Below are 25,072 nucleotides of genomic sequence, written 5' to 3'. Positions count from 1 at the left end.
TCATGACAGATACAAAAAAATGCTCAAAGGATGTTTGCCTCACAGCAAATCCTGTGTGCTGGTATATTTATTGGTAGATTTAATAAATCAGCAAGTAGGTAGTTTCCCCCCACTATTATGAAGGGAACTACAGATTTTTTAAAATCCATCTAACAAGCTATTCACAAGTTTTAAAAGTTACAAACTTGCATTTTAAAATTTGAGTTTAAACCCAGGCTAATTAAGCTGCCTCATGCCTATAAACCCTGGAGGCCTGTGTTTTTAAATTGCTCAAAGAACCCACTGTCATTGTGCTTTTCGGGCTACATAACCATACTAAAATGTGCTATCTCTTACATGGATGTCAGTGCTGAAGCAGTTGGTGGAGGTGCTCAGCGACCCAGACTACATCAATCGGATGCTGCTCGCCCAGCTGGAACTCAGGGAGCAGGTGAATGAACACCACAAGAAGGCCTACACGTACGCCCCTTCCTACGAAGAGTTCATCAAGCTCATCAGCGGCAGCTCTGATGTTGAATTCCTGAAGCAACTAAGGTGGGTTTTTTGTCATTGCTATGAAAACAGTAAGTGTTCTGAAGTCCTTGTTTAATGTTACTACTTTTATTTTTATTTTTTTTCCCAGACCACAGCAGTGATACAATAAGTTAGAAGATGTCTCATAAATGAGGCTCGAAAAGCAGACCGGAATTGTAAAAAAGCACACAAAAAAATAGACATTTTCTGTTACTGGCCAAGTCTCCACTAAAATATTTTGTTACATGTCAACTACAGTATGTGTTAAATGGTGTTACAGGGAAAATTCGTAATTTGGTTTGTTTTTAGTAACCATGGCAGCTGCAGTGACACAAGTTTCCTTCTCGATGAAACCTGCCTTATTGTCAGCCTTCAAGCTAATGGCATGCCCCTCCTCTACCTGTAGCAATAGGTGGTTAGGAATGCATTTTTGGATGGAGAAAAGCATATATGTAACTAGATCATGTGCCTTGTATCAAGCATAAAATTAGACATTCATCCGGCAACACGTTATGTACACAGAGGTTTTTAGAATGCATGAAACAGTCACTTGGTATAAATATTTATTTTGGCACTGTACATTTACAAGACAAGCTCACGAATGATCCCCCATGCCCAGGAAGGTACAGCATTAAGTAAGCCCTGCCTACTCCTAACAGGATTAATTATTCAATAAACATTTACACCTGGAATGATTTTATACACAAATAAACTATTTAACATTCAAGCCATTTACACTAAACATTCATATATATTTACATTAAACCTGTTTCTTCACATTTGTGTAACCTGCATGAATACCTTCTTTATCATACACTTGCTCAACAACTTGCTCAAATCCTATGGGTGGCACTGATTTCATGCTCCGCGAGTCCGCGTAACTAAATCAGTAAATGTTCTTTCCTGCTGCTCACTCTCCTGTCCCCATGCACACATTACTCTTTTCTGTCTCATTACAGTACAACCTGAATCAATGTTAGTGAAAAGTAGTAGAAGCAGGCCTATGGGGGTTAATGTGTGGTACAAGCTGTTGGGTTATCATTATGCTAGAATTATCACTGTTTTGTTCCCAGAAGCTCAGCTTAATTTATTTTCTGTGAAGCAAAATGTGAATAAGGTTACATTAAAAAATGCAGAGTATCTTAATGGGAAGAACACAAGGACTAAGAGCAAGGTCATTCCTGGATGCGTCAAAGCTAACCTGCTGATTTACTGCGTGGCTTCTGATGAGTCACTTGACCTTGTCTTGAGCAACAGGGCTGCAAGCTGGAGCCCGTTATGAATTGGATTTTTTTTGTCGGTAAGAAAGTAAGAAGAGAAACATTGTTAACAGCAGTACAATATGTTACAATCTAGATTTAATGTCAAATTGTCTTTTAGATGGCATGCACAGGTGTGTTATTTTTTATGTTTATACTTCAGGAATGCCAAGGGTTCCGTTCCCTGTGCTTTAAGATGCTATAAAATTGAGTGTTAGTGTCATTCTTTAATAAAGATTCATATGGATCAGCATCTAGAGACCTCTTTAGAATGTTTTTTGGTGGATGTGGACCAAAAGACCAAAGCCTTCACCACCCTCTTCAACTTCAAACACTCAATCAAAATCAACATGTATTAGAAGTGCAGCAATAAAAGATTTACATTGCAGAGCTGCCCATACCCTTAGGAAATATTATTTAATAGTCAGGACTTCATTTCAGCTAAAGATCTGAACAAGAAGTGAATAAAAAATGCATTGCATAATAACAAGGCTCAAAGATAGAAGGATCCAAACCTGACCCTAATGGTGGTGCAGTTTCACCACTGCTTGTATTCAACGGCCATATGATGTTGTGAATGCCATTAACCCTCCAATATGGCATGCTGCAGGATATGTGTTTAACAATGTCTTGTTTTTGTTTAGTATATTGGCAAATGTTTTCACTGTGCTGTCAATGATACAGCACTGAAATGAACATGTACGTAAAATGTATGTACTGTACTTGTTCCTATTGTTTCCAAGAGTAAGGCAGTTTAGATTTGTCTATTAATTGGAGGAAATCCATTCTTTGCTGTGGCTGGGGTTTAGGTGGTGGGGAGTCTCACAGCATAACAGATGGCAAAAAGAACAAGAGTGGACTGTTTATCTGTGAACTCGCTGCATTGTCAGCAGAAGTTAAAGATGCCAGTTTGAACTATGTGTGTGTTCTTCTTCTTTTTTTTTTTGCATAAGATCTACCAAGTCTGTTTCCCTTCACAATACTTGAAAGGCCTCTGCATTATGTGAACTTTGCTCTAAAATGTTTACAACAACAATACCAACAGTGATGATGATCTGAGTATGCTGGACAGAAACAGGAGCAAATCTAAATGCCCAGTCTCCCTGAAAAAATAATTGGAAATGATATTCTGCAGCTGAAGGAATGTATGTTTTGCTTTTTGGGGGTGTGACAGGGTGTTACTCGTGTCACGTGTGTGGGTAGCCGCTGTTCAAACAACACAGAGAGACACTGGGGTGGTGGAGTTGAAACGCTGGCACAGGCGCGCAGGATTTATTAAGAATAAACAGAAAGTAAATAAAGGTGGTCATGTGACGTTACCAGCCATGGTAACTCACAGAGGACACATACAGCAAGCTGTACAAAAGGCAAAATAAAACAGTACAAGAACTACAAATAAAAGGTGCCCCAGAGAGCGCTAGCCTTATAAAACGAGGCGTCCCACTCCAGGAACCGGCTACACTACATAATCCTCGCTATACATCACATGGGATCACGAGCCCCTAAACTAACCTACTGATGAGCCGGTATTCATACAACAACCCCTGCTGCTTCATACGGCCTTGGCTGGGCATTGCCTTCACGAGCACCTCTTACAGTCTCAGGACTGCGTAGCTGTCGTTCCTGCAGCGCGGACCCTCTCCTCCCGAGTATACGCCGCTCCCCTCTGGCATGGTGTTACAGTCGCCCCGAGCCATCTCCCGCGGATGTTTTTAAACTGCCGGACACTCGGTCAAGACCCACCCACCTGCTGATTGAGGACCAGCAGCCAATCACTTGCTGCCCTTCCCTTCAACCAAAGCTAGCAGGCAGCAAGTCTCAATCGAGCGCCCGTCTGTAAACAATAATTCAATCATACAAATCAACTCCAAAACGATACACAATAAACCCATTTCCCCATACAAATTATACCAACACTAATTTACACACGTGCAGGGCAAGCACCCTGCTACGGGGGGGGGGGGGGGGGGGGGGGTTTATTCTGATGAATTAGTATTTAATTTGTGTGCCATTTTTTTTCTACTCTGCATTTTAAACCACAATGAACTTTGAATATATTAAACCATATTAATCTGTCGTTATGGTGATAAATGGCTAAAGGAAATGGCAGAATGTATGTTACCATAGCAACAAGCAGTTGGGCATTTTAATTCCACTAGTTTTTATGATAATTCAGGCTAATTATCAATCTGCTGGAGGTTCATTACTTAAAAGTAATTCTTGTGTGCTGAGGTGCAATGTCTGACAAAGAATCTGCAATGAAAATATAATACAAATATATTAATAATAAAAACTAGTCACATTAATGAACCTTTATTGAAGTGTGTGATCTAGAGTGTTCTAAAGTAAGCAGAAGTAGATACAGGCAGTTGATTGATGTATTGGGATAGTATGTGGTGATACCAGCAAATAAATACATTTGGATAAAAACAAAATTAAGCAAACAATTTTCTTTTGCAAGCATGGTGTTGCCATGGAAATTAGGTCAGAGCATCCCCCAATTATTATGTTAGATAGTGGATAAGAAACACCTTCAGCTATCTAAAGGCAAACTGTCTACACTGGGGCATGACTTGTTTTCAATTAGGATTTTCAGCGATGCCTCACTTAAGGCTCCTCTGTGTTACAAGGTTAGAGTGCACAAAATAATGCAGTCTCAACAACAGTTTTCTATATATAGGCTCAGCAGGCTGACCAAGTATGGCAGTTATCAAGAGTACCTTTCATTCTTGTGTGGTAAACAAATTCGAAAAAAGTGATACTTCCACATCCAGTCCATTTTTTTGTATCCAAAAATACCACATTATTTGTAACAGATTCTAAAAAGAACAAAGCCCCCCTTGTATGTGTATTAATGAGAACTATTGAGCCAGGGTTCAGTTTTGTGTAATTTACAGATTATGTAGTTGATTCATCTGTTCAGTGTTCCAGAACATGAATTTCAAAAAAATCCCCCAAATCTGTTGTTCAAGATTAATTTCAATTCAGAGGTAATCCTCCTGCAATCTATTGCTGAAGCAATAAATGTAACCTGCTTAAACATACAGTGCCTATAGAAAGTCTACACCCCCTTTAAAAAATGTTCACCTTTTGTTGCCTTATAGCCTGGAATTAAAATGCATTAAAATAGTTTTTTTTTTCCATTTATCTACACATCCTACCCCACAACTTCCAAGTGAAAAAAATATTCTAGAAATTTGTAGAAAATGTATTAAAAATAAAAACTGAAATAGCTTGGTTGGATAAGTGTCCACCACCCTGTAATAGCAATCCTAAATTAGCTCAGGTGTAACCAATCGCCTTCAAAATCACACACCAAGTTAAGTGGCCTCCACCTGTGTTAAATTGTAGTGATTCACATGATTTCAGGATAAATTCAGCAGTTCCTGTAGGTTCCCTCTGCTGGGTAGTGCATTTTTTTTTTTTTTTTTTAAGCAGACGCCTTTATCCAAGGCGACTTACAGAGACTACGGTGTGTGAACTATGCATCAGCTGCAGAGTCACTTAACAATTACGTCTCACCCGAAGACGGAGCACCAGGAGGTTAAGTGACTTGCTCAGGGTCACACAATGAGTCAGTGGCTGAGGTGGGATTTCAAATCGGGGCCCAGTCAGAGCCCCGACCTAAATCCAAGCGAAAATTTGTGGCATGACTTGAAGATTGCTGTCCATCAACGCTCCCCAAGGAACTTGACAGAGCTTGAACAGTTTTGTAAATAAGAATGGTCAAATATTGCCTAATCTAGGTGTGCAAAGTTGGTAGAGACCTATCCTAACAGACTCACAGCTGTAATTGCTGCCAAAGGTGCTTCCACCAAGTATTAACTCAGGGGGGTGGAGACTTACCCAATTATGATCTTTCAGTTTTGTATTTGTAATATATTATTTTTCTCAATAAAAAATTTTCCCCCTTAACAGTGTGGAGTATGTAGGTAAGTGGAAAAAAATCCTCATTTAAATGCATGAAACGCTGAGGCACTGACAACAAAATGTGAAAGTTCAAGGGGGTGTAGTTCTATAGGTACTGTAATATTAACATTAACATTTGTTTTATACAATTAGGCTATTGCAAAGCTTTCAAAAGTAGTCATAAAGTAACTGTTTGGAATAAACTTTCTCACTGTGATTGTGTCCAATTTGTGTTAGACTGCGTCCGTTTTTCGAGTTGTAATTAACTGAACTAGATTGATGCCATGGACTCTGTGGATTTTGAAACTTTATGGTAAATATCCTCTGTGTAAAAGCCAAGTCATATTGTTGATGTGTTCTCCAGCCGGTATCTGTGTTTCTTCTTGGGGATCAGTGATGCTATCTGTCTCACTGAGACACAAGTAAGGCAAATATCCTTAATATTGACAATCCAATTAAATAAATAAAAAAAATAAATAAATAAATGTAACCTTCCTGTGGAGGACGATGTGTTATATATTTATATAAAGGAATCATTTTGCCTGTCTAGAAATCTAAAGGGTAGAATAATCTATGTCAGCTTGCAGTTTGGTGTGCAGGGTGAATTAAGCAAGTATGGTGGTTAGAATCCTGCTCTCGCAAAGTTGCTGGTCTTAGCAGCACACCAAAAGTACCGAGCCCTGGTGGAAGCGACCCAGGCAGGGTAGAATAGTCTCTGCCTGGCCTGGTTGTTGAACAGTTTAGGCTTAAGCTAGAATACAAAAATAAAAAGAAACATCGTTTGTCTGTTATGAGATAGCAGTAAGGGACTTATAATATCTCAACTCAGGTCTTTTACAATTATTACACTTTTACAATTTTCAGGCAAAACGTCTGTTAATTTTACAAAACTATGTAGTTCAAGTTCTCTTGAACATTCTCAATGTCTTTTGTAACTCATTTTGTAACACATGAAAATAGCAGGAAACGCTTTGAAAATAAGGCCCCAAGTCTTAAGGATGTAGATATTTAGTAGGACAGCAAAGGAATTAATTTGAAGTTATTGTTATTTTTTTCTTTTAATAGCACCAACAATTAAAAGCATTAAAAAAGCAAGGAGTGCTATAAATTCTATTAGAATGTATTAATTCAAATTTCACACAGTATTCAACTTCAGAGCCGTTAACAATGAATTTAAGTGCTCACTTGAGGTGCTGTCTAGTCTAGCCACATAGCTGGAATCAAGTACTTTCAAATTCAAGAGTGTCTGTTGTAGTGAAGTTGGCCTATTCAGCCTCTAACGTGCTTCGGGACACAGAGGGTGCCGCGGTCTATACTTGTCAAAAAAAAACAAAAAAACAACTATATATATATATATATATATATATATATATATAATACTGTGCTTCAGAAAAGTCCCGCCCCCAGTACAGCCCATACAAAAGCATGTAATTTTAGGAATAGCCACTGCCTGAATGAGCACAGTAGTGAATCACCAACATTGGTGGCGTTTACATGCACAAGTCATGACAGTTTCTCACAACCTGTTTGCCGTACTTTAAGAAATGGGTTGCTATGCAGTTCTGATTTAGGAAAAAAATTGGCGTACCAATGCAGATTAATCAATTCATAGTCATTTAGGGGCGGGGATATTTAAATGTCTGTGTCTGCTTACCAAGTAGGAAAAGAACGACTCTGAATATCATGAAGAGAGCTTCATGCATTGTCATGAAGATGAAAACATTTACTTTAACAAGAGAAATTTAATTCACGTGTTTTCGCGCACAATTCTGAATTACGCCACCCATTAGCTACTTGTCTGGTTACCTTTCCAACACACACGCTCCAACACACAAAATTATATAAATATAATTTCTACAAGTTTTACTACTTAGAATTTGTATTTGTGTGTGTGTTTGTGGAACATCTAAGTTACATTTCATTAACACTAGAACTGCCTTTTACAATACATTTGTAAATTATTTTGAATATAACCTACAATATTCAATTTATATTATATATACACACACACTACCGGTCAAAAGTTTTAGAACACCTCAATTTTTCCAGTTTTTATTGAAATTTACGCAGTTTAATGTCTCAATGTACTCTGAAATTAAAGCATAGAACAAATAAACAATTGGAGATAAAAAAGAAATCATGGAATCGTTTTGTTTGACAAAATTTAATCTAAATTTGACTCAAAGTAGCCACCTTTTGCAGATATAACAGCCGAACACACTCGTGGCATTCTTTCTACAATGGAAATCAAATATTGTTCGGAAAGTTCTTCCCAACACTGTTGCAGAAGTTCCCACAAATGTGTTGCACTTGTAGGTTGCTTTGCTTTTACCCTTCTGTCCAGTTCATCCCAAACCAGCTCGATGGGGTTTAAGTCTGGAGACTGTGCTGGCCATTCCATGATTTGAAGCCTACCGTTTTGTTCTTTTCTTCTAAGGTAGTTCTGACATAGCCTGGAGGTATGTTTTGGGTCATTATCTTGCTGTAGGATGAACCCCTGACCAACTAGGCATATACCAGAGGGTATTGCATGGCGCTGCAAAATGCTGTGGTAGCAGTTTTGGTTCAGGGTGCCACTCACTGTGCAAGTCGCCGACTCTGGATCCAGCAAAAGAGCCCCAGACCATCACGCTTCCTCCTCCATGTTTGACAGTTGGTGTCACACACCGAGGAACCATCCTTTCGCCTACTCGACGGCGTACAAAAACCCTGCGTGATGAACCGAAGATTTCAAATTTTGATTCATCGGTCCATAAGACCTTCTTCCAGTCTTCAGTAGTCCACTGGCAGTGCTTCATGGCCCAGGCAAGCCTCTTTTTCTTATTTTGTCATCTTAGCAATGGCTTTCTTACTGCCACTCGACCTGTCAAACCTGCAGCTCGAAGTCTTCTCTTCACAGTTGAAACTGAGACTTGCTTACTTCGACCAGTGTTAAGCTGTGCTTGAAGCTGTTGTGCTGTGAGCCGCCTATCACGCAAGCTGTTGACTCTCAGAAACTTGTCTTCTGATTCTGTTGTGGCTTTGGGTCTGCCAGACCTCTTCCTGTCAGAGTTTCCTCCAGTTTCCAAGTGCCTTTTGATGGTGTAGGAAACTGTACTCACTGACACCTTGGCTTTCTTTGCAATTTCTCTAAAGGAAAGACCTACACTTTTAAGGGTTTTAATGGTCTGTCTGTCTTTGTTAATTGCCTTTTTCTCGCCATTATGAGAGCAATATACTGTTTCCTGCAGTACAATACTGTCCAAATAATGCTTAAGAGGGTGTAGTAACAGTCTGTTCCAACACTGCTTTTATACAGACAGAGGGTTTGTAAGTAATCAACAGAAGTTGGGACACCTGTAGGAATTGTTAGCATCAACTTTCAAGGCTTAATTTACTTCCATTGCTGCAGAACAGCTGTAAGTTGTTAACCCATTACTTGTTCCCTGAAAAAGGCTTTTTTGTATAACTCTGAAATGTACATTATATTTTGGTAACCTAAACTTTTTTTTTTAACCTCTGGCAGTTTACCGATTACCTTTGTACCATTTCAGGTTATTCACTGGACTTGAACTGCTTAAATTTCAATAGAAACTGGAAAAATGGGGGTGTTCTAAAACTTTTGACCGGTAGTGTATATATATGTATATATATATACATATATTATATATATTACATTACACACACACACAAACCTGTTGTTATCTCTACTGGACCTGGCAGCCATCAATTCCTTCGTTTGGTAACAAGGTAGGAGAGATTTCATCTTGAAGCTAGCCACAGCGCTTCAGCAGAAACATTTCGATCAGAAAACTGCAAAGCAGCAGGCTGCAGCAGCTCAACCTGGATTCTGACACACGCAAAATAAATTGTATGTTACTTTCATTTTAGATTAAAAACTACTTTTGTTTTTACAGTTTTGTATGTGCATTTACCTGTTTACACACTACTTTCTTTTGAAATGTTTATTTTATTATAGTTTTTTTGAAGTAGTGCTTTTATATGTGGTTAGAAAATAAACCCTATGTTTAATTATTCATTTAAATACGGCGTTTCGACTGTGGAGATGTTTGATATGATGTGCTTGAATAAAACTTTTGAGTTATATCTGATAGTTTGTCATTCATTTTAATAGTGATGGTGTTTAAAATGTACCGGTGGTTGTAGGTATGAGTAGAACCGCGGCGGTTCTACTGTTGAAGTAGTCCATAAATAATGTACGGTGTGTTTGTTGTACGGCCTTTCTGCTGGAGATTACGTGATATTAAGTCAGAAGAACGGGATCTTGACTGCTGAAACCTCATGAGCCACAAGTACAATTCCTGCTCCAGTTTACATGGGTTTTTACAGCTATTTTTATCGTGAGGAAGCGATTGACTGTGCCCTTAAAGTCGCGCTGCCAGAAGGACCTCCTTTTGTTGTTTCAAGATGTGTTCGCGTGACAACGTCACAATCACGACTGTAGAGTCGATTTTCAAGTGCATGTAAACCACGACATTGTCTTCTTTGATCTCATGGGGCTAAAAAAAAATAACTTGTCTTTTTAGGTTCATACCAGATAAGAACAGTGCTGAATGGAAATAAGTTACAGAACAAAAGAAGCGGGATAAAAAAAAAAAACACAATTAATGGCTTAAAAAAAAAATATATATATAGATGTTTTAGATGGATGATATGTGTTTCTTTGACAGGTACCAGATTGTTGTTGAAGTAATTCAAGCAACTACGATCAGCAGCTTGCCTCACTTGAAGAAGCAGAAAGGTAAGGCATCTGTTTGGAGCTCGGCTGCAATTTGAAACGGCTGGGTTGCAGCTGATTTTTCTTCATTGCTATGCAAGTGACGTATTGTAGTAAAACATTATGCTGGGAGCTAAGCCAAACACAAATGTGTTGTATGAAATGGGCTTTGTTCAATAGCTAAGCACTATTGAATTCACTTAAAAAAATAAATAAAAAAATAATAAAATAAATATAATTTATAAAAATTTATAAAAATTTATAGTGCCAAAAATGCTGAGTAGCACAATAGATCTGAAGAGAAATTACTTGTGAAGATCACTAATCTTATGATTCTGGTAGTGAAAAGTTTCACTCCAGCAGATTACAGATACATACTAATCTAGGCGACTCTAGAATAAAGATTTCCCCTATAAGTACAGAGATGTAATGCAACGTAACTCGTGTTCAATTCAATCCTCATTTATTATAGACGCCTATAGAATTATTACTTAAAGAAGAACATGTCTGTTTTATAAAATAGTCAGCACTCGGATATCTGTTACCCAGATACATGTCAGTCGCGTTTTACCGCCCTTGTATTAATAATAAAATCAATCCCCATTATTATATATATATATATATATATATATATATATATATATATATATATAACAAATTAATGCACTTACCTGTCACACACGATTTTTGACTCAGTCACCAGTTTTCTGATACAAATCCCATCTCTTCAATGTTACAATATACTTGCTTATCCGTCACAGCCCGTGTCTTTTTTTCCCCCCCCCTTGCATGCCAAATCAGCTACGGTAATGTCAAAGTTAGTCATTAAACAGTGATATTTAGTTGCTTTTGTGCATTTTCATTTGCAAGTGAACCGTGACATTAGGGTCTTATCGAGCACTATATTCTGCAGTTTTGAATACTGACTTTGGATACTGTTAATTCTGGAAACTGGTTGTGTTTTTTTAATCTTTTGCTAAATTGCATTGCCTTTTATGTTTTACAGAGTTCTGTGCATGGGTAACATTTGGATTTCATTTTGCTGTTGGGTCGTTAATGGGGAATTTACATTCTGCTACAATACGTACCAGATTTAAAAGTATGTACTGTATTACAGTCCACGTGTCCACAGTCGTCTTTTGGCAAGTGATATTTTCAGAATCATATCATTCTGAATTAAAATACTACTTCTGTTGAAAATAGTCCTGTACCAACAAAACCAACTACAATACATCTAAATAGAAGTCTGCTTATTTTAAAACACAATCCTTTCAGCTACGTATTTTTTACATTGTATCGTTGAGTTCCCTGAAAAAATGGACAAGGGTTGGAACAGGCCAAAATGAAATAATCAGATATGCATCACACTCATTTAACCGTCACTGAAGTGAAAATGTTATATTGTCGGATATGCGAGTGCTGACTGTAGACTATTTCTTCATATCTTAATTATATCATCTTTGCTCCTTTATAGTTTTAGAAGTGACGCAAAAGTGCACTAATCAATAGGAGTACTCCACTACTTAGGGACATTTGACATAAGGCAATGCCATGGTATCTGTACTGCTCTCTTTTAATTGATTTAAGACAACTGTAATTCAGTATACCAGTATTTGGTATGACTTAGGATATCATGTGTGCTGTGTACCGTCATAAAAAAAATAAAGTTAGATTAGTTTATCCGGGTTTTGATTGAGGTATTTTCTCATGTTTGATAAGGGGTTAACTGTATTTACCAGGGTGTAAACACTGTTATGTAACTAAGTAGTATTGCACTGCAAAATTGGTACTAGTCAGATTAGTGATTTGTTCTGTTTACTAACTGTAATTGGTACCATACTGAAAATGCCTTATCCAGCCTTTGTTTTATGTATTTAAAACTAATATTTTATAAAATTAGTAACAAACCTTTGAATATAAAAGAGGAATATGGAAATATTTAACATGCAGGATTTTCCATGTATCCGCACTGTTGCTCAATTCAGATAAACAAACAACTTTCCGTTTTCTCTCCAACACTGACCATGAAACCAAAGGAAAAGGTAATGCTGTCAGAATCCAAGCCTGTGATAAATAAATTAAATAGAGACGTGTACCACAGACAACAGTAAGAAACACACACAGTCCCTGCTGTTGCTCTTTCTCCTATCATTTCCCCCAACCCTCCTCTTAATGTGATTTGGCAAATGCACAAGTCGGTCCTTTTGCCCATAGGAAACAAACTATACAACTAACATACATTAAATACAGGCATAATACATTAAGCAAAAGGCTAGGATGTGAAGTCTAAACATTGTGGATGCCTGTGTCATACAGAATCATACAAATAAGATGGAGTGAAAAAACCTGAACTAGCAGTTTAGACAACAGCTAATAACAGATATCAGGCTTAAAGAGCATTGAAAGCAAGAGAGAACAAGTGGGTCTTGAGAGTTGATTTGAAGCGAGTGATTGTGGGAGCTACATGCACTAAGGCTGGGAGAAAGTTCCAGAGAGTCAGGGCCATGAAGCTAAAAGAGCGCTTTCCGAGTGTGGTGCACTTTTGCTTGGGTATAACAAGCAAGCCTGAGTCGGAGACCTTGCATGCAAGGACATAGCGGGTCAGCAGGTTGGAGAGCTTTGTACATGTTTGCTTCATTATTTATTTTGTACCTCATTCTTAGACTATGATCAGCATTTTATTTTTGATAAACCTTTAACAAACAGGCTCTGTGCAACAAGTAATTTGGTACAAAGGCAGATGTTTTGTTGTCACACAATGTTAGACAATTCAAATGCCACAATATTATCAACAACTCCAGGACCTGACCTTCCTCCTCCAGTAGAATGCAGTTACAATCCGTTGAGTTCAGATAGGCAATTTCAGTACTGGTTTATCTATGTATGGAAAGGGTTTGCGACTTTTAATTTGCAGTTCAAGTAGGATAATCAGTAATACTTCTCTAATACATGGGCAGTACCTAGATTTGCAGCATGGCTCATGCATAACAGGCATAGCTAATGTACTGTTCTGATGTCAAAAGCCCTGTAAGGAGAGTTTTTATGTTTTCATACTTCCATCGCTGCTATTCAGAAACCATTTCAGAAGCTTACTTCATGGACAAAATCTAACTATCTGGAATTATGAACCTAATTTAACCTGTGACCATGTGGTTCTCAATTCACATGGAGTAACCTTTACTGTATTACTGCTATATGTTCACAACATCCACTCCTTCTGGTTTACTGTATCTGATGTAGCCTATTCATGGTGAGCTGGTTTAATCTCAACAGCATAATAGCATGGGTGGAATAAGACTCCCACTGTATAGCCGTTTGATCCATTCCTGGTTTTAATGTGTTTAATAAAACACACAAGTGCTTGTTCCCTATACACTGGGGCTTATCAAGCACATAATAAAACCTGGAATGGGGGAAACTGCTATGCAATAGCAGTCTTATTTCCTCTCTGCTAATGGAAAAAAGAATGATGTACGAGTACTGAATTCCAGGTTATGTACTGTACTGGAAATAAATAGGTTAGAACTCGATTTTATATAATAATTTAATTTATGGTCTATTCAATTCATGCTTTCATGAGCAACATTCTGTCATAGACCACTGACCCCTGTAGGGCGATGACATTTAGAAAACAAGCCGTTTCAATTCCCCTAGTTCAGTAGAGTGCAGGGTCAGTGCTGCTTTGATATAGCTGCTGTAGGTCAATTTGCTGTTTGCTCAGGTAATTGTCATTTAGTGCCTACAGCAGTTTCCTGTTGGGTATTGATTTGGTAGAAAATGGTAGAACAGGGAATAAGGGAATTTAAAAAAGATTTTAGATGCTGTCGCTGTGGTGGATAGGAAAAAAAAGGGGCTTTTTTTTTTTTTTTGGTGTGGGGGAGGAGAGGGAGATTTAAGGGGATTATCTACCAGTATTACCTTGGGTAATGTCATGTCAGTCCAATCAGGTTAGTGCATTATATCATTGTTATGCATTGCATAGAACAAATGTGTTTGGTACTGCTTAAGGCAATTTATCTTGGATGCCTTACAAGCTCAATTAGCTTAAGTAAAAGTAGTGCCTTGAGCTCAAACCCAGTTTATCGAATTTCAGTCAAAATGTTTTTGCAGGTATATTTAACATTTAAGTTTTTAATTTATGGCGTGGTGTTTTTTTTGTTTGTTAGTAAGACAAATGCACCTATATATATATATATATATATATATATATAAATTTCTAAACAAGCCATCTCTTTGCAGATAGCAAAGGTAAAGAGATGGCTGCAATGAAGGCAGATCTGCTGAGGGCTCGTAATATGAAGAGGTACATCAACCAGCTGACCGTGGCTAAGAAGCAGTGTGAGAAGCGGATAAGGTTGCTGGGGGGCCCTGCTTATGACCATCAAGAGGACGGGGCTGCCGAGGAGACAGAGGCCCGCCAGAGTCCGAGGGTAAGAAACTCGCTGATGGAAACAGGCTCTCTGCAGGGGGCTTTCACAACACAAACAGAAAAATGTGACATGGGAATGAAGCTTGTGTCACTACAGCAGCAGGGTGCTGACAAGGGTATGGGATTAACAGAATTTAACCTGTGACAGCTCCTTTTTGTAGGGGGGGTAGGGGGCACATTAGAATTGACTGCTCAGATAGTGGAGGAAAGGATATATTCATGTTGATGTTCTTTTGCTCAGTTCATATGTTGTTTCTATGTCCTCCAAAGTAGATTTAAGTATAAAACTTCCACCCCAACAATGTGATAAAGCTGTATTTCAGCTGTGCTGTGCATTACTTGTAGTTATTGGGTAGAACTTTATATTACAGGACATGAATAGATGCATGGATAGTAATGCATGGATTGGAGGTAGGAGGGGGCAGTGTGGTGAAGAGAGCAGGGAAATTACCATATGAAAAGAATCTTGTTACTTGTAACTACATGGTACGACCATTGTATACATCGTTGATGGTATAATAACACACATTCCACAAGTCGATACCATGTAGGCTCAAGGTTATTACCTAGTCATTACCAGGTTATATGTTTTTTTTATGCCTCATTATCTTAGTAACTACCAATTATTGCTTCTCAGAGTGATAGTTACTTCTTAGTTACTATAACGGAAGCTCCTGCTCAGTTGAGGTTTGCCCACAATATTAATCATCTCTCTTATTTCAACAACATCTCTCTGGGGACTTTTTGTCATACTTTCATTTTAATTCTGATCTTTAACATTAATGGCCACTATCACTATCTTTAGGATTTTGAAATGTTCGCACTCAATTCAGAGGAATGCATATCTCCTGGTGACTAGGTGTTGTCTGAATAATGCCAACTCAATTCCACTGGGTCCTTCGGCTCGGGATGCATATCACTTAAATGATAGTTCACATCCTGTGGCATTCAAACGTTGCTCCACTTTTATCAAGGGGCCCAGTGTGTGTCATGAAAACACACCCCACACCACCACCACCAGCCTGCAATGTTGACACGCGGCATGATGGATGCATGTACTCGTGTGGTTGTCTCCATACCCTAGTCCTCCCATCAGCGTGAAACAGCAGGAACCGGGATTCATCAGACCAGGCAATGTTTTTCCAATCCTCCAGTGTCCATTGTTTTCGTTCCTTAGCCCACTGCAACTGCAGTTTCTTGTGTTTTGCTGAAAGAAGTGAAACTCTGTTAGGTCGTCGGCTGCCATACCCCATTCGTGTCAAGGTACGACGAGTTGTGCATTCTTTTATGGGTCTTTCGGCACCAATGTTGTACTGGACAGTCAGTTGACTAACTGTAGCCCGTCTGTTGCTCTGCACAATTTGTGTCAGCCTCCTTTGGCCTCTTTCATCAATGAGCCATTTTCGACCACTAGCCTGCTGTTGGCTGGATGTCCTTTGGGTGGTGGACCATCCTTGATACACACGGGAAACTGTTGAGTGTGAAAAACCCAGCAGCGTTGCAGTTCTTGACACACTCAAACCGGCGTGCCTGGCACCTACTACCATACCCCGTTCAAAGGCACTTACTGTAAATCTTTTGTCTTGCCCATTTACCCTCTGAATGGCACACATACACAATCCATGTCTCAATTGTGTCAAGGCATAAAAATCCTTCTTTAACCTGTCTCCCCTTCATTTAAACTGATTAAAGTGGATTTAACAGGTAACATCAATAAGGGATCATAGCTTTCACCTGGATTCACCTCGTCATGGAAATAGTTTTTCAGTGTTGCTTTAGTGTTTGGCGGTTTTGATTTCCTTTCAGAAACAGGGAATGAATAAAAAGAAATCTGAGCCGTAGTGTAACCTTCAGATTTTTTTTTCCAATGTATATCCTTGCCTGAATCATTGCGTTATTGATTTGAGACACAGGTTTTCAATAAGCACAGTGGAAGTGCATTAGTCTTTGGTGTCTCTGACATTTTCAAAAAGCTTTTGTGCTGCTTCATTCATTTTGGTTTCATTTCACTTCTGTCTCCAGTTAGTATTATACCTTCCTGTATCCTGTGACAGATCTCTATAACCACAGCAATTACTCCTCCCTTTTGTATTATCATAGCAGCAGTGTGGAGTAGTGGTTAGGGCTCTGGACTCTTGACCGGAGGGTTGTGGGTTCAATCCCCAGTGGGGGACACTGCTGTTGTACCCTTGAGCAAGGTACTTTACCTAGATTGCTCCAGTAAAAACCTAACTGTATAAATGGGTAATTGTATGTAAAAAATAACGTAACAATTGTAAGTCGCCCTGGATAAGGACGTCTGCTGAGAAATAAATAATAATAATTATCTAAAAGTAGGGCTTCATCAGATTTCTTACCTGCCTATTAATTCTAGTTTGGGTAGTACCTTCTACTCAAAAGCATATATTGGCAGATATTTTTTTTAAGTAACACACACACACATACATATATGCAATTCAAATTCAATAATAAAAACAAGAGAAACAGAGAGAGGGAGTCGTTAAACTAGTTGTCTTAATAATGTCAGGTACATCAGTGTGTCTAAAACACTAAAGTACATATACAAAGAAAATCTGTGGAAATTAATACAAAACAAAGCACTGAAATACAACATGTCAATTTACAAAGCAGCACTTCAAAAACACTTCTTACTGTGCTTTCTCAGTCCTTCTACGTTCAAGAAGTGACGGCATGCAAAAATAAACTGAAATCCCAAACACACCATCTTTAAAACAAACAAAAAAAAACTGCAAAGGAATCCATTCTGTCCTGGTAAGAGCTGAATTACCCAATTTAGACCCGGAATAAAATGTGCTTTGATCAGTTTGCATCTGTACAGTTCAGTTGGTAGCAGCTTGTGTAAATAACACATGGCAGAGATCCATCAGTTAATAGAGGGTATGGTAACTTGGATAGGCTATGACAGGTTGCTGTGTAATGATACATAGCATTAGTAAAACACCCCAGGTTCATGTAAATAAAAGACTACCCCGGCCTGGGCAAAAGGTTTTTATATTTCTGTACATGCTGCAGCCCTCTAAAACCACGGTGTAGCCTCAATGGGCAATAAAAGGATTTTCTTGCACTGGTGATAATTCAGATGTGCAGTCTTAGCATTTGTGTTAATCTTATTAATATTGATACTAGTTAATAGTTTGAAGAAACTGAAGTTCTTCTGTCCTGTAGGAATAATTGGCTCCTGTTTTCTACTCTGCTATAATGATTAAACATTACTTATTTACATTTAGTGATGCTCTAATTGTTATAATCACAAATTCAGTAGTTTTACGTGTTTTAGTCCACATCTCCACACAGTTCACCAACCACACAACCATTTTAAAAACACAGTAATGACAGTAGTGATAATATCTGCTTTTACAGTCATTGTCTTTAGAATCATTATGGCTGCTTTTACTTACTTCAAGTGTTCTGTTACTAGATTCTTCACTTCAAAGAGATCATGTCCAACCCAAAGTTTCGGGAACATTTCCGCATCTACATGGAAAGGGTTGACAAGAGAGCACTTGTTAGCTTCTGGGAGTCGGTGGAGTATCTGAAGAATACTAACAAGGTACATTTTTATTTGGCTCGATGGATAGTAACAGTTGTACTTGTGAACACCAGGGCTGCATGGAGGGGAAGGGATTGCATGTCTTTTCAGGGAAGATACAGGGCTTGTGATACCTGTGGTTTGACAAGAGTCCAATGGGACCTTAATGAACCTTAACTCTCAGGGCGCATTTTCTGAGAATTGACCAGTTAATGGCACCTACATCTCCATAATTATAAGCTCTCTTCAACAGAAAGGTGTAACATTGTGTCAGTAGAATATAGCTGTTCTTTGGAGCATTTGGTATTAACATCTACTCTGGGAATGTAGATTGTGCCGAGACAAGGTATTTAGGACTGCAGATACAGTGTATTACAAGAATACAGAAAATATGTAATTGACTTTATCCACGTCTAAGGCTGCTATAGAAAACATACCCATCAAAAAATAATAAGCCTGTATTGGATAGTGTTTACTCTGCTTAAGGCACTGTTCCCATCAGATCTGTCAATGCCTGTGTGCTGGCTAGATGTTACCTTGACATGTCACACTAAAGTACATTTAGATCATCTGCATATTGGAGGTGCTTTTGAACTCATTTTAGTACCTTCCCCGCTGGCACACATAGGGCTGCATTTAAAAAGGACTTTGATACACATTTTCTCAAACATTTGATTTTGAGGCTTGTAGTTTAGTGCAAGTCATTTTGTTTAGAATAGTTTTATTTCCTGTCAGAAACCATAATGCCTATAGAAAATTGTTGTAAAAAGCTTTGAGAATTGTCCAGTTGATGGTTTTCAAATGTATTTGTATTTTCCATTTTAACTATCCTGCTATTAACTACATTTTTGTTCCACAGAATGAAATACCTCAACTTGTTGGTGAAATCTACCAAAACTTCTTTGTGGAAAGCAGAGAAATTCCTGTGGAAAAGGCACTTTATAAAGAAATCCAGCAGACACTTGTGGGTAACAAAGGAACTGGCATTTTCACCAAGATTCAGAGTGACGTTTACAAAACAATGAAGGACAAGTATTACCCGTCCTTCCTGGTGAGCGACATGTACGAGAGACTCATCAAGAAGGAGGAACAGCGAAGTAACTCGCAGTCCAGCTCCGAGGACAAAGATGAGACGGTAAGACTGCGCTGACCAGAGGACCATCTAGAAAGGCCAGATACCAAAACTGTATATTTAAAACAAGAAACACAGAACTCTTACCTCCGAATGGTTACTAACTCCCTGCATACATACAGATAGGTATCCATAAGGCCCATACTTTCCCCATTAGTTTAGATCTGCATACCCCTTCTCGGGTCACTCTCTAGTACTTTAGGACATATAGCTACTAATATCCTTTTTTATACTTCTATATACCATAAAGCCAAGCCCTTGGACAGGTGACAATCACATGATGTGAAACCAAGTCAAATTGACAAGTGTTGCAGCTAATATCTTCATCTGTGTTAAAGCCTTTGGTGTTACAGCTTTCACAGAACCTGTGAACTTTGCCATTTGTTTCCACCAAGCATGAAAATAAAAATAGGAAGTGAGCAGTACACATCTTTTGAATTGGTGGCAGTGCTAAGCTGAAGCAGTTAACACATGTCAAATAAAGGTGAATACGTACACAGAACAAAAAAAAAGTGGCGGAATTAAGTTCTAAGTAACTAAGAGAGCAATATCCCAAACAATTTCAAATGAACTCAAGCCATCTGTGAAGAAAATATACATCTACATACCCTTGCTAATGCAAAACCTATGGTTTACAGTTTTGGAGGAGCATGAAACCCTGATTTGCAGCTCTTGCAGTGGTTGTCATGTGCAGGGGCTTAACAGTACCTGTCAACAGTGTAGATGCAGAATTACCTTCTAGTTTTAACAATGTACTGTGGGATAATGTATATCTTGTAATACCAAAGCCACAGCTATGTTTAAATAGACCTTAACAAAATGGATATTGTTGTAAAATTCTCACTGTGATCATATCGTATCCTTAGTTATGAGTAATTAAGAGGGACATAAACTGTCATTGGTTTCTCACACTGATAGGGTTCTTTACTGTCACCCCCGCTTCTGACAAGCACTAGCAATCTGTTAATACTTAAATTATGTTCTCTTAGAGAAAGATGAAGCAGCTTTATTAATGTTAAACTTTGTTTTCTTGTGTTGTTCCAGAGCCATGCTTGTGAAAGCGGTGAGGAGGTGCTGGATGAAGGTAGCAGCGGGCTTAATGAGCAGGCCAGCTACGCTGTCAACAAGCTTCGCCTGTTAAACGAGAAGCTGGAGTACAAAAGACAAGCTCTGGGCTCCATTCTCAATGCGCCAAAACCTGACAGAAAGGTACCTTTAATTTTACCAAACAATGTACTGGATAATATTGCTGTTCTATTACCACAGGTCTTACATACCTCACAGTAATTCATTTGATCAAATTATTACAGAATGAAAGTCTCAATTTGCTAGAAAATGTACTGAAAAATGCCCTCTAACTGGTTGATTATTTGATGTAAAGAGGTGTGGGAGGTAGGAGTTTATAAAGTGCATAAAACCTTGAAGCAAGAAAAATACGTTGATCTTTAATCACTCATCAAGTACTACTAAATTTGCTGAAACTAATATTTTAGGGTACAGATCTTTCAACTGAAATGTTAGTCAGTTAAATGTCTGTTTGGGGTCACACAAACAAAGGTCTCAAGGTCACATTAGGTCCTGCGGAAGAGTTTTGGGTATCTGCTGACAGACCAGAGACACAGAGGTTGTGTTTGACATGCCACACAGGCACGCAGGATTTATTTTCAATATTTTGTTGCAGTGGTAGGTGGTCACCGCTAGGGTACCAGCAATGCTAGTCCTAAAGCAGGAGAACACAGAGTGGACGAGTGCTGCTTCCACTGTAATGGAGGTCCCACTCTAGGAACCTTCTCCATGATACACACTTAAATACACTGGGGTGGGATTAGAATCCTCTAAATTCTATTCTTCAATACCAAAGATCCCGGAATGCACACAGTGATCCTCCGTTGCACTCACGACCCTGGTTAAACACACAGCAGTCAAGTAGTTGGTTCACTCACCCTGGATATATGCACAGTCACGCAGGCTCTCCACAAATTCACAGCCCTTCACCTCCGGCTAGTAGAGAACAAAGAACTGGCTTTTCCAGCTTCCTTTTAAAACATGTGGCCATGGTTAATTGACAATCAGTTATTCAAGTAACACTTGGCCACATTCCACATGTGTCCCAATTACCAACGGGATTCCAACTCCCAGTCCTGCCATATTTAGTACAAACACATTTTCAACACACTTTTAATTACAAAACTGATCAAATTTAAAAATAAAACACACTATTTACATGTGTATGCCACAGGTCCTGAGATAGGACCTTGAGAATATGTAAGTAAATTGCTGCTTTACCTGGGAACTCTAAACCCCGGATTCCCCCATTAGATTGTCTCTATGTTGAGGGAGGAGATCAGCACTATGGAGAAGGAGCACACTGACCTTCAGCTACACATTTCACATACAGATTGGTGGTGTGAAAACCTGGGCACCTGGAGAGCCATCATCAATAGCAACGAGGTAATTCAGGGAATTTGGTGTGGGGCTCCGTTCACTCAACTGGAAATGGTATTGGCAAAGATAATCTACATCATTTTACCTTACAGTATTTAAAAATAGTTAAAAATAGTTACCGGTTCTCGCTTGAAGCCACAAAAGTCAGGAAATTCCTTTTTTTTTTTAAACAAAATAAGACAATTAAATTAACTTTAAAATTAGCAGCTCCACCCATGTCAGGCTTTCAGCATATATACTGATATGTAATGGGCAGGGAAGAATCATAATTGGAGATTCTAAATTTAGGGCAAAGTTTAAAAAAAAAAAAAATAAAGCACTTAAAAAGTGTCTGAAAACATCTGATGATGTCCTCATGGAAATTTTATTGGATACCGACATAGAACATGGAAGTAACGCAGTGTGCTATATTACTTGGCTTGAATCGCTTCATGTCTAAAATCAGTGGAGAATTGTCACTGCTGAAAACACCCATTCTGTTACAATCTTTTTTATTTTATATGAAATGCATTACATTTTCCTAGAGCATCTTAAATAAAAGCTTTTTTTTTACTTTAAAGTCTTGATGACTCAAGGTAATTAAATTAAGAAGGAATTGCTGTTATAGATTTTAAAAAGTAAATCGCAATTAATTGAATTTAGTCTTTTCAAAAGGAGAGGTCAGCATTACACGTTTCCTTTTTTTGGTTGTTAAATTGTTTCTTTCTGTAACAGGTTGCTGACGAGAATGGCGAGCAAATGCCCTGCTACTCTATCTGTGTGCATTTACTTGAGAGCGACGAGTCTAAAAACAATAGCTGGACAGTTTCCAGAAGGTTGAGTGAGTTCCAAACTCTGCACAGAAAGCTCACTGAGGTATTTTCTGTTGCTTCCCTGTAATGCACAATGCCCATGTGCCTGTGGTAACATTGTGTTCCCAATATTTTAACTAGCAGTGCAGTTTTTGTAGGGTCACTGAGGGATAGTAATTACTTAATGCTGCTAACTTGAGTGCTACCATATTGTCATAGAGACAGAATCAATCAGGATTTTGCTGTACCAGATTTGTACATGATTTATTCTCAAAGAAATATGTAAAAAGAAATGTGTTGTTATGTACTTCATCCTCCATACCCATGTTTCTGAAGTCAGAAGGGAAAGCAGCCACTCTCTTACACTCATATTTTTTAACCTTTTTATGCCAGTTCCATGTAACAGCCCTTGTATATAATATAATGTGAGTTTACCCATTAGGTTGTATCAAAATGTCTCCTGCATTGCTTGATCACAGGCTCAGTACTCTTTTTAAAGTACATTATTGTAATGCACTGTATACCATTTTATTCTTTGCTAGGTCCTAAGAGTTCTATGGCTAAACCAATTTCACTGTGAGTGCATCCCTCCAGCACATCTTCCTTATAAGACCTGTGCTGCTTCAGGAGGAAAGAAAATGTATTGTTGTTATTTTACTGATTTATTTTTCACCTCCCCTATTCTGCAGTGTTTCCCATCCTTGAAAAAAGCACAATTACCCTCCCTCAGTAAGCTGCCATTTAAATCTGTTGACCAAAAATTCCTGGACAAATCCAAAAACCAACTGAACACATTCCTGCAGGTGAGATCTGGTTTACTAACTCATAGATTGTATTAAAACAGTACAGTGATAAATGCACATGTTATGCACTTAATATCAGCTCTAAAAAAACAACTGTGGCAGGATAGCCACAGAGGGAAAACTCAGTCAGAAAATGCAGTGAAACAAAATACTTTAATTGACCAAAAATACTAAATAAAAAGGCACAAGGGCCAAACAAAAGGTATAAACACAAAACAAAGGCTTTCAACAAAACACTGGAACAAAATAAATAAAACTAAACAGGTATTTATACACATTTTTACAGACAACACTCACGCCACGCCACGCCATGCCACGCCACGCCACGCCACGCCTCGCCTCGCCTTCATTACTCTACTAGTAATGAAGTGCCGGTGATAGGGTGTAGGATTGGCAGTCAGATTCCCAGGCAAGTCCATTTGCCACTGAAGCTGGCTAGCAGAGTAAGCCCCCCACAACAAACAATGCAGAACTTTAGAACTCTGGCAGGAAAAAAAATGCTCACCAGAGATTCTAAAAAATACTGCATGGATTAGTGTGTGATGCATGACAACTGAATGCCCATCCTCAGGGTGGGATGCTTGGATGTAGCATCCCACCCCTCAGGTGTGCATTAAATTCTCATATCACACACTACCCCATGCGATATTTTCTATTTCTTTTTAACAATGCTTACCTATACTTTACCATGCTTCCACTATGCTTTATTATACTTTGCTATGCTTTTACTATGGGGAACTGTTCGAACTGACAGATATCCAGATTGTTCACTATTGGCACATTTAAATCAGGAATACATTGAAATCACATTAAGTAGCAAAGCCTCAACCAATTTGTTGTACAGTTGGTTTTAATGATATTTCAATGAATAACCTGAGTTGACATATATATATATATATATATATATATATATATATATATATATATATATATATATATATATATATATATATATATATAGGCTGTCAAGCGATTAATCTTGAGATTGGAACAAATTATCTCGTTTAATCTTGGTTTTAATCGCATATTTAATTTATACAATTACTGCATCCATCTCATTTACATTTGTTTTATTACTGCAGCTATTATTATTATTATTATTATTATTATTATTATTATTATCCAGAAAACAACCCCGCATAGAAACCCTTATTTCCTATTTCTGGATTCTCTTTATAGTTATAATAATAATAAAAATGTTTAATTATATTTTGTTAATAACTTGAAATTGCCAAAATAAAACAAAACATTCACTGACTAACAGTTATATCCTCCATAATTAAAAAATAAATGTGGTTATTGAAATAAAACAAAGCTACAATGTTAACGGGTCTGCAGTTTTGTATTGTACTTAACTTATGGGTTTGCAGCGATCCTGAATTTCTAAAAGAGTACTCTGTCGAAACAGACGGGTTTCATTTGTTGTATTGTTGTTGTCTGTAGCAGAAAAAACTACTAAAAAGTGTATTTTGAGAAGTGAAAGCATGTTTAGCATGTAGGTGGTACAGCAGACTAGATACTTCT

At 38.1% G+C, this 25,072-nt stretch overlaps 2 protein-coding genes across 2 annotated transcripts in view; one reads left to right on the top strand and one right to left on the bottom strand.

The window, feature by feature from the left end:
• The window catches only part of LOC117420836 (cilia- and flagella-associated protein 97-like), a 53,762-nt gene extending 35,497 nt beyond the window's left edge, over window positions 1-18,265 (bottom strand). Inside the window, exon 1 of the mRNA XM_059027289.1 lies at window positions 18,247-18,265. The gene's annotated coding sequence lies outside the window, so the exon portion shown is untranslated. The remainder of the gene's footprint in view (window positions 1-18,246) is intronic.
• The window catches only part of LOC117421149 (sorting nexin-25-like), a 62,414-nt gene that overhangs the window by 20,348 nt on the left and 16,994 nt on the right, over window positions 1-25,072 (top strand). The window contains exons 5-13 of the mRNA XM_034035141.3: window positions 348-534; window positions 10,352-10,422; window positions 14,638-14,828; window positions 18,267-18,398; window positions 19,237-19,512; window positions 20,554-20,718; window positions 21,829-21,960; window positions 22,669-22,809; window positions 23,435-23,548. Coding sequence (XP_033891032.3) covers window positions 348-534; window positions 10,352-10,422; window positions 14,638-14,828; window positions 18,267-18,398; window positions 19,237-19,512; window positions 20,554-20,718; window positions 21,829-21,960; window positions 22,669-22,809; window positions 23,435-23,548 — 1,409 coding nt within the window. The remainder of the gene's footprint in view (window positions 1-347; window positions 535-10,351; window positions 10,423-14,637; window positions 14,829-18,266; window positions 18,399-19,236; window positions 19,513-20,553; window positions 20,719-21,828; window positions 21,961-22,668; window positions 22,810-23,434; window positions 23,549-25,072) is intronic.

This window comes from Acipenser ruthenus, chromosome 1, assembly GCF_902713425.1.
Source record: "Acipenser ruthenus chromosome 1, fAciRut3.2 maternal haplotype, whole genome shotgun sequence".
Lineage (NCBI taxonomy): Eukaryota > Metazoa > Chordata > Actinopteri > Acipenseriformes > Acipenseridae > Acipenser > Acipenser ruthenus.
Note: the sequence above shows the minus strand (reverse complement) of the source record. Positions and strands in the feature narration are given on the sequence as shown.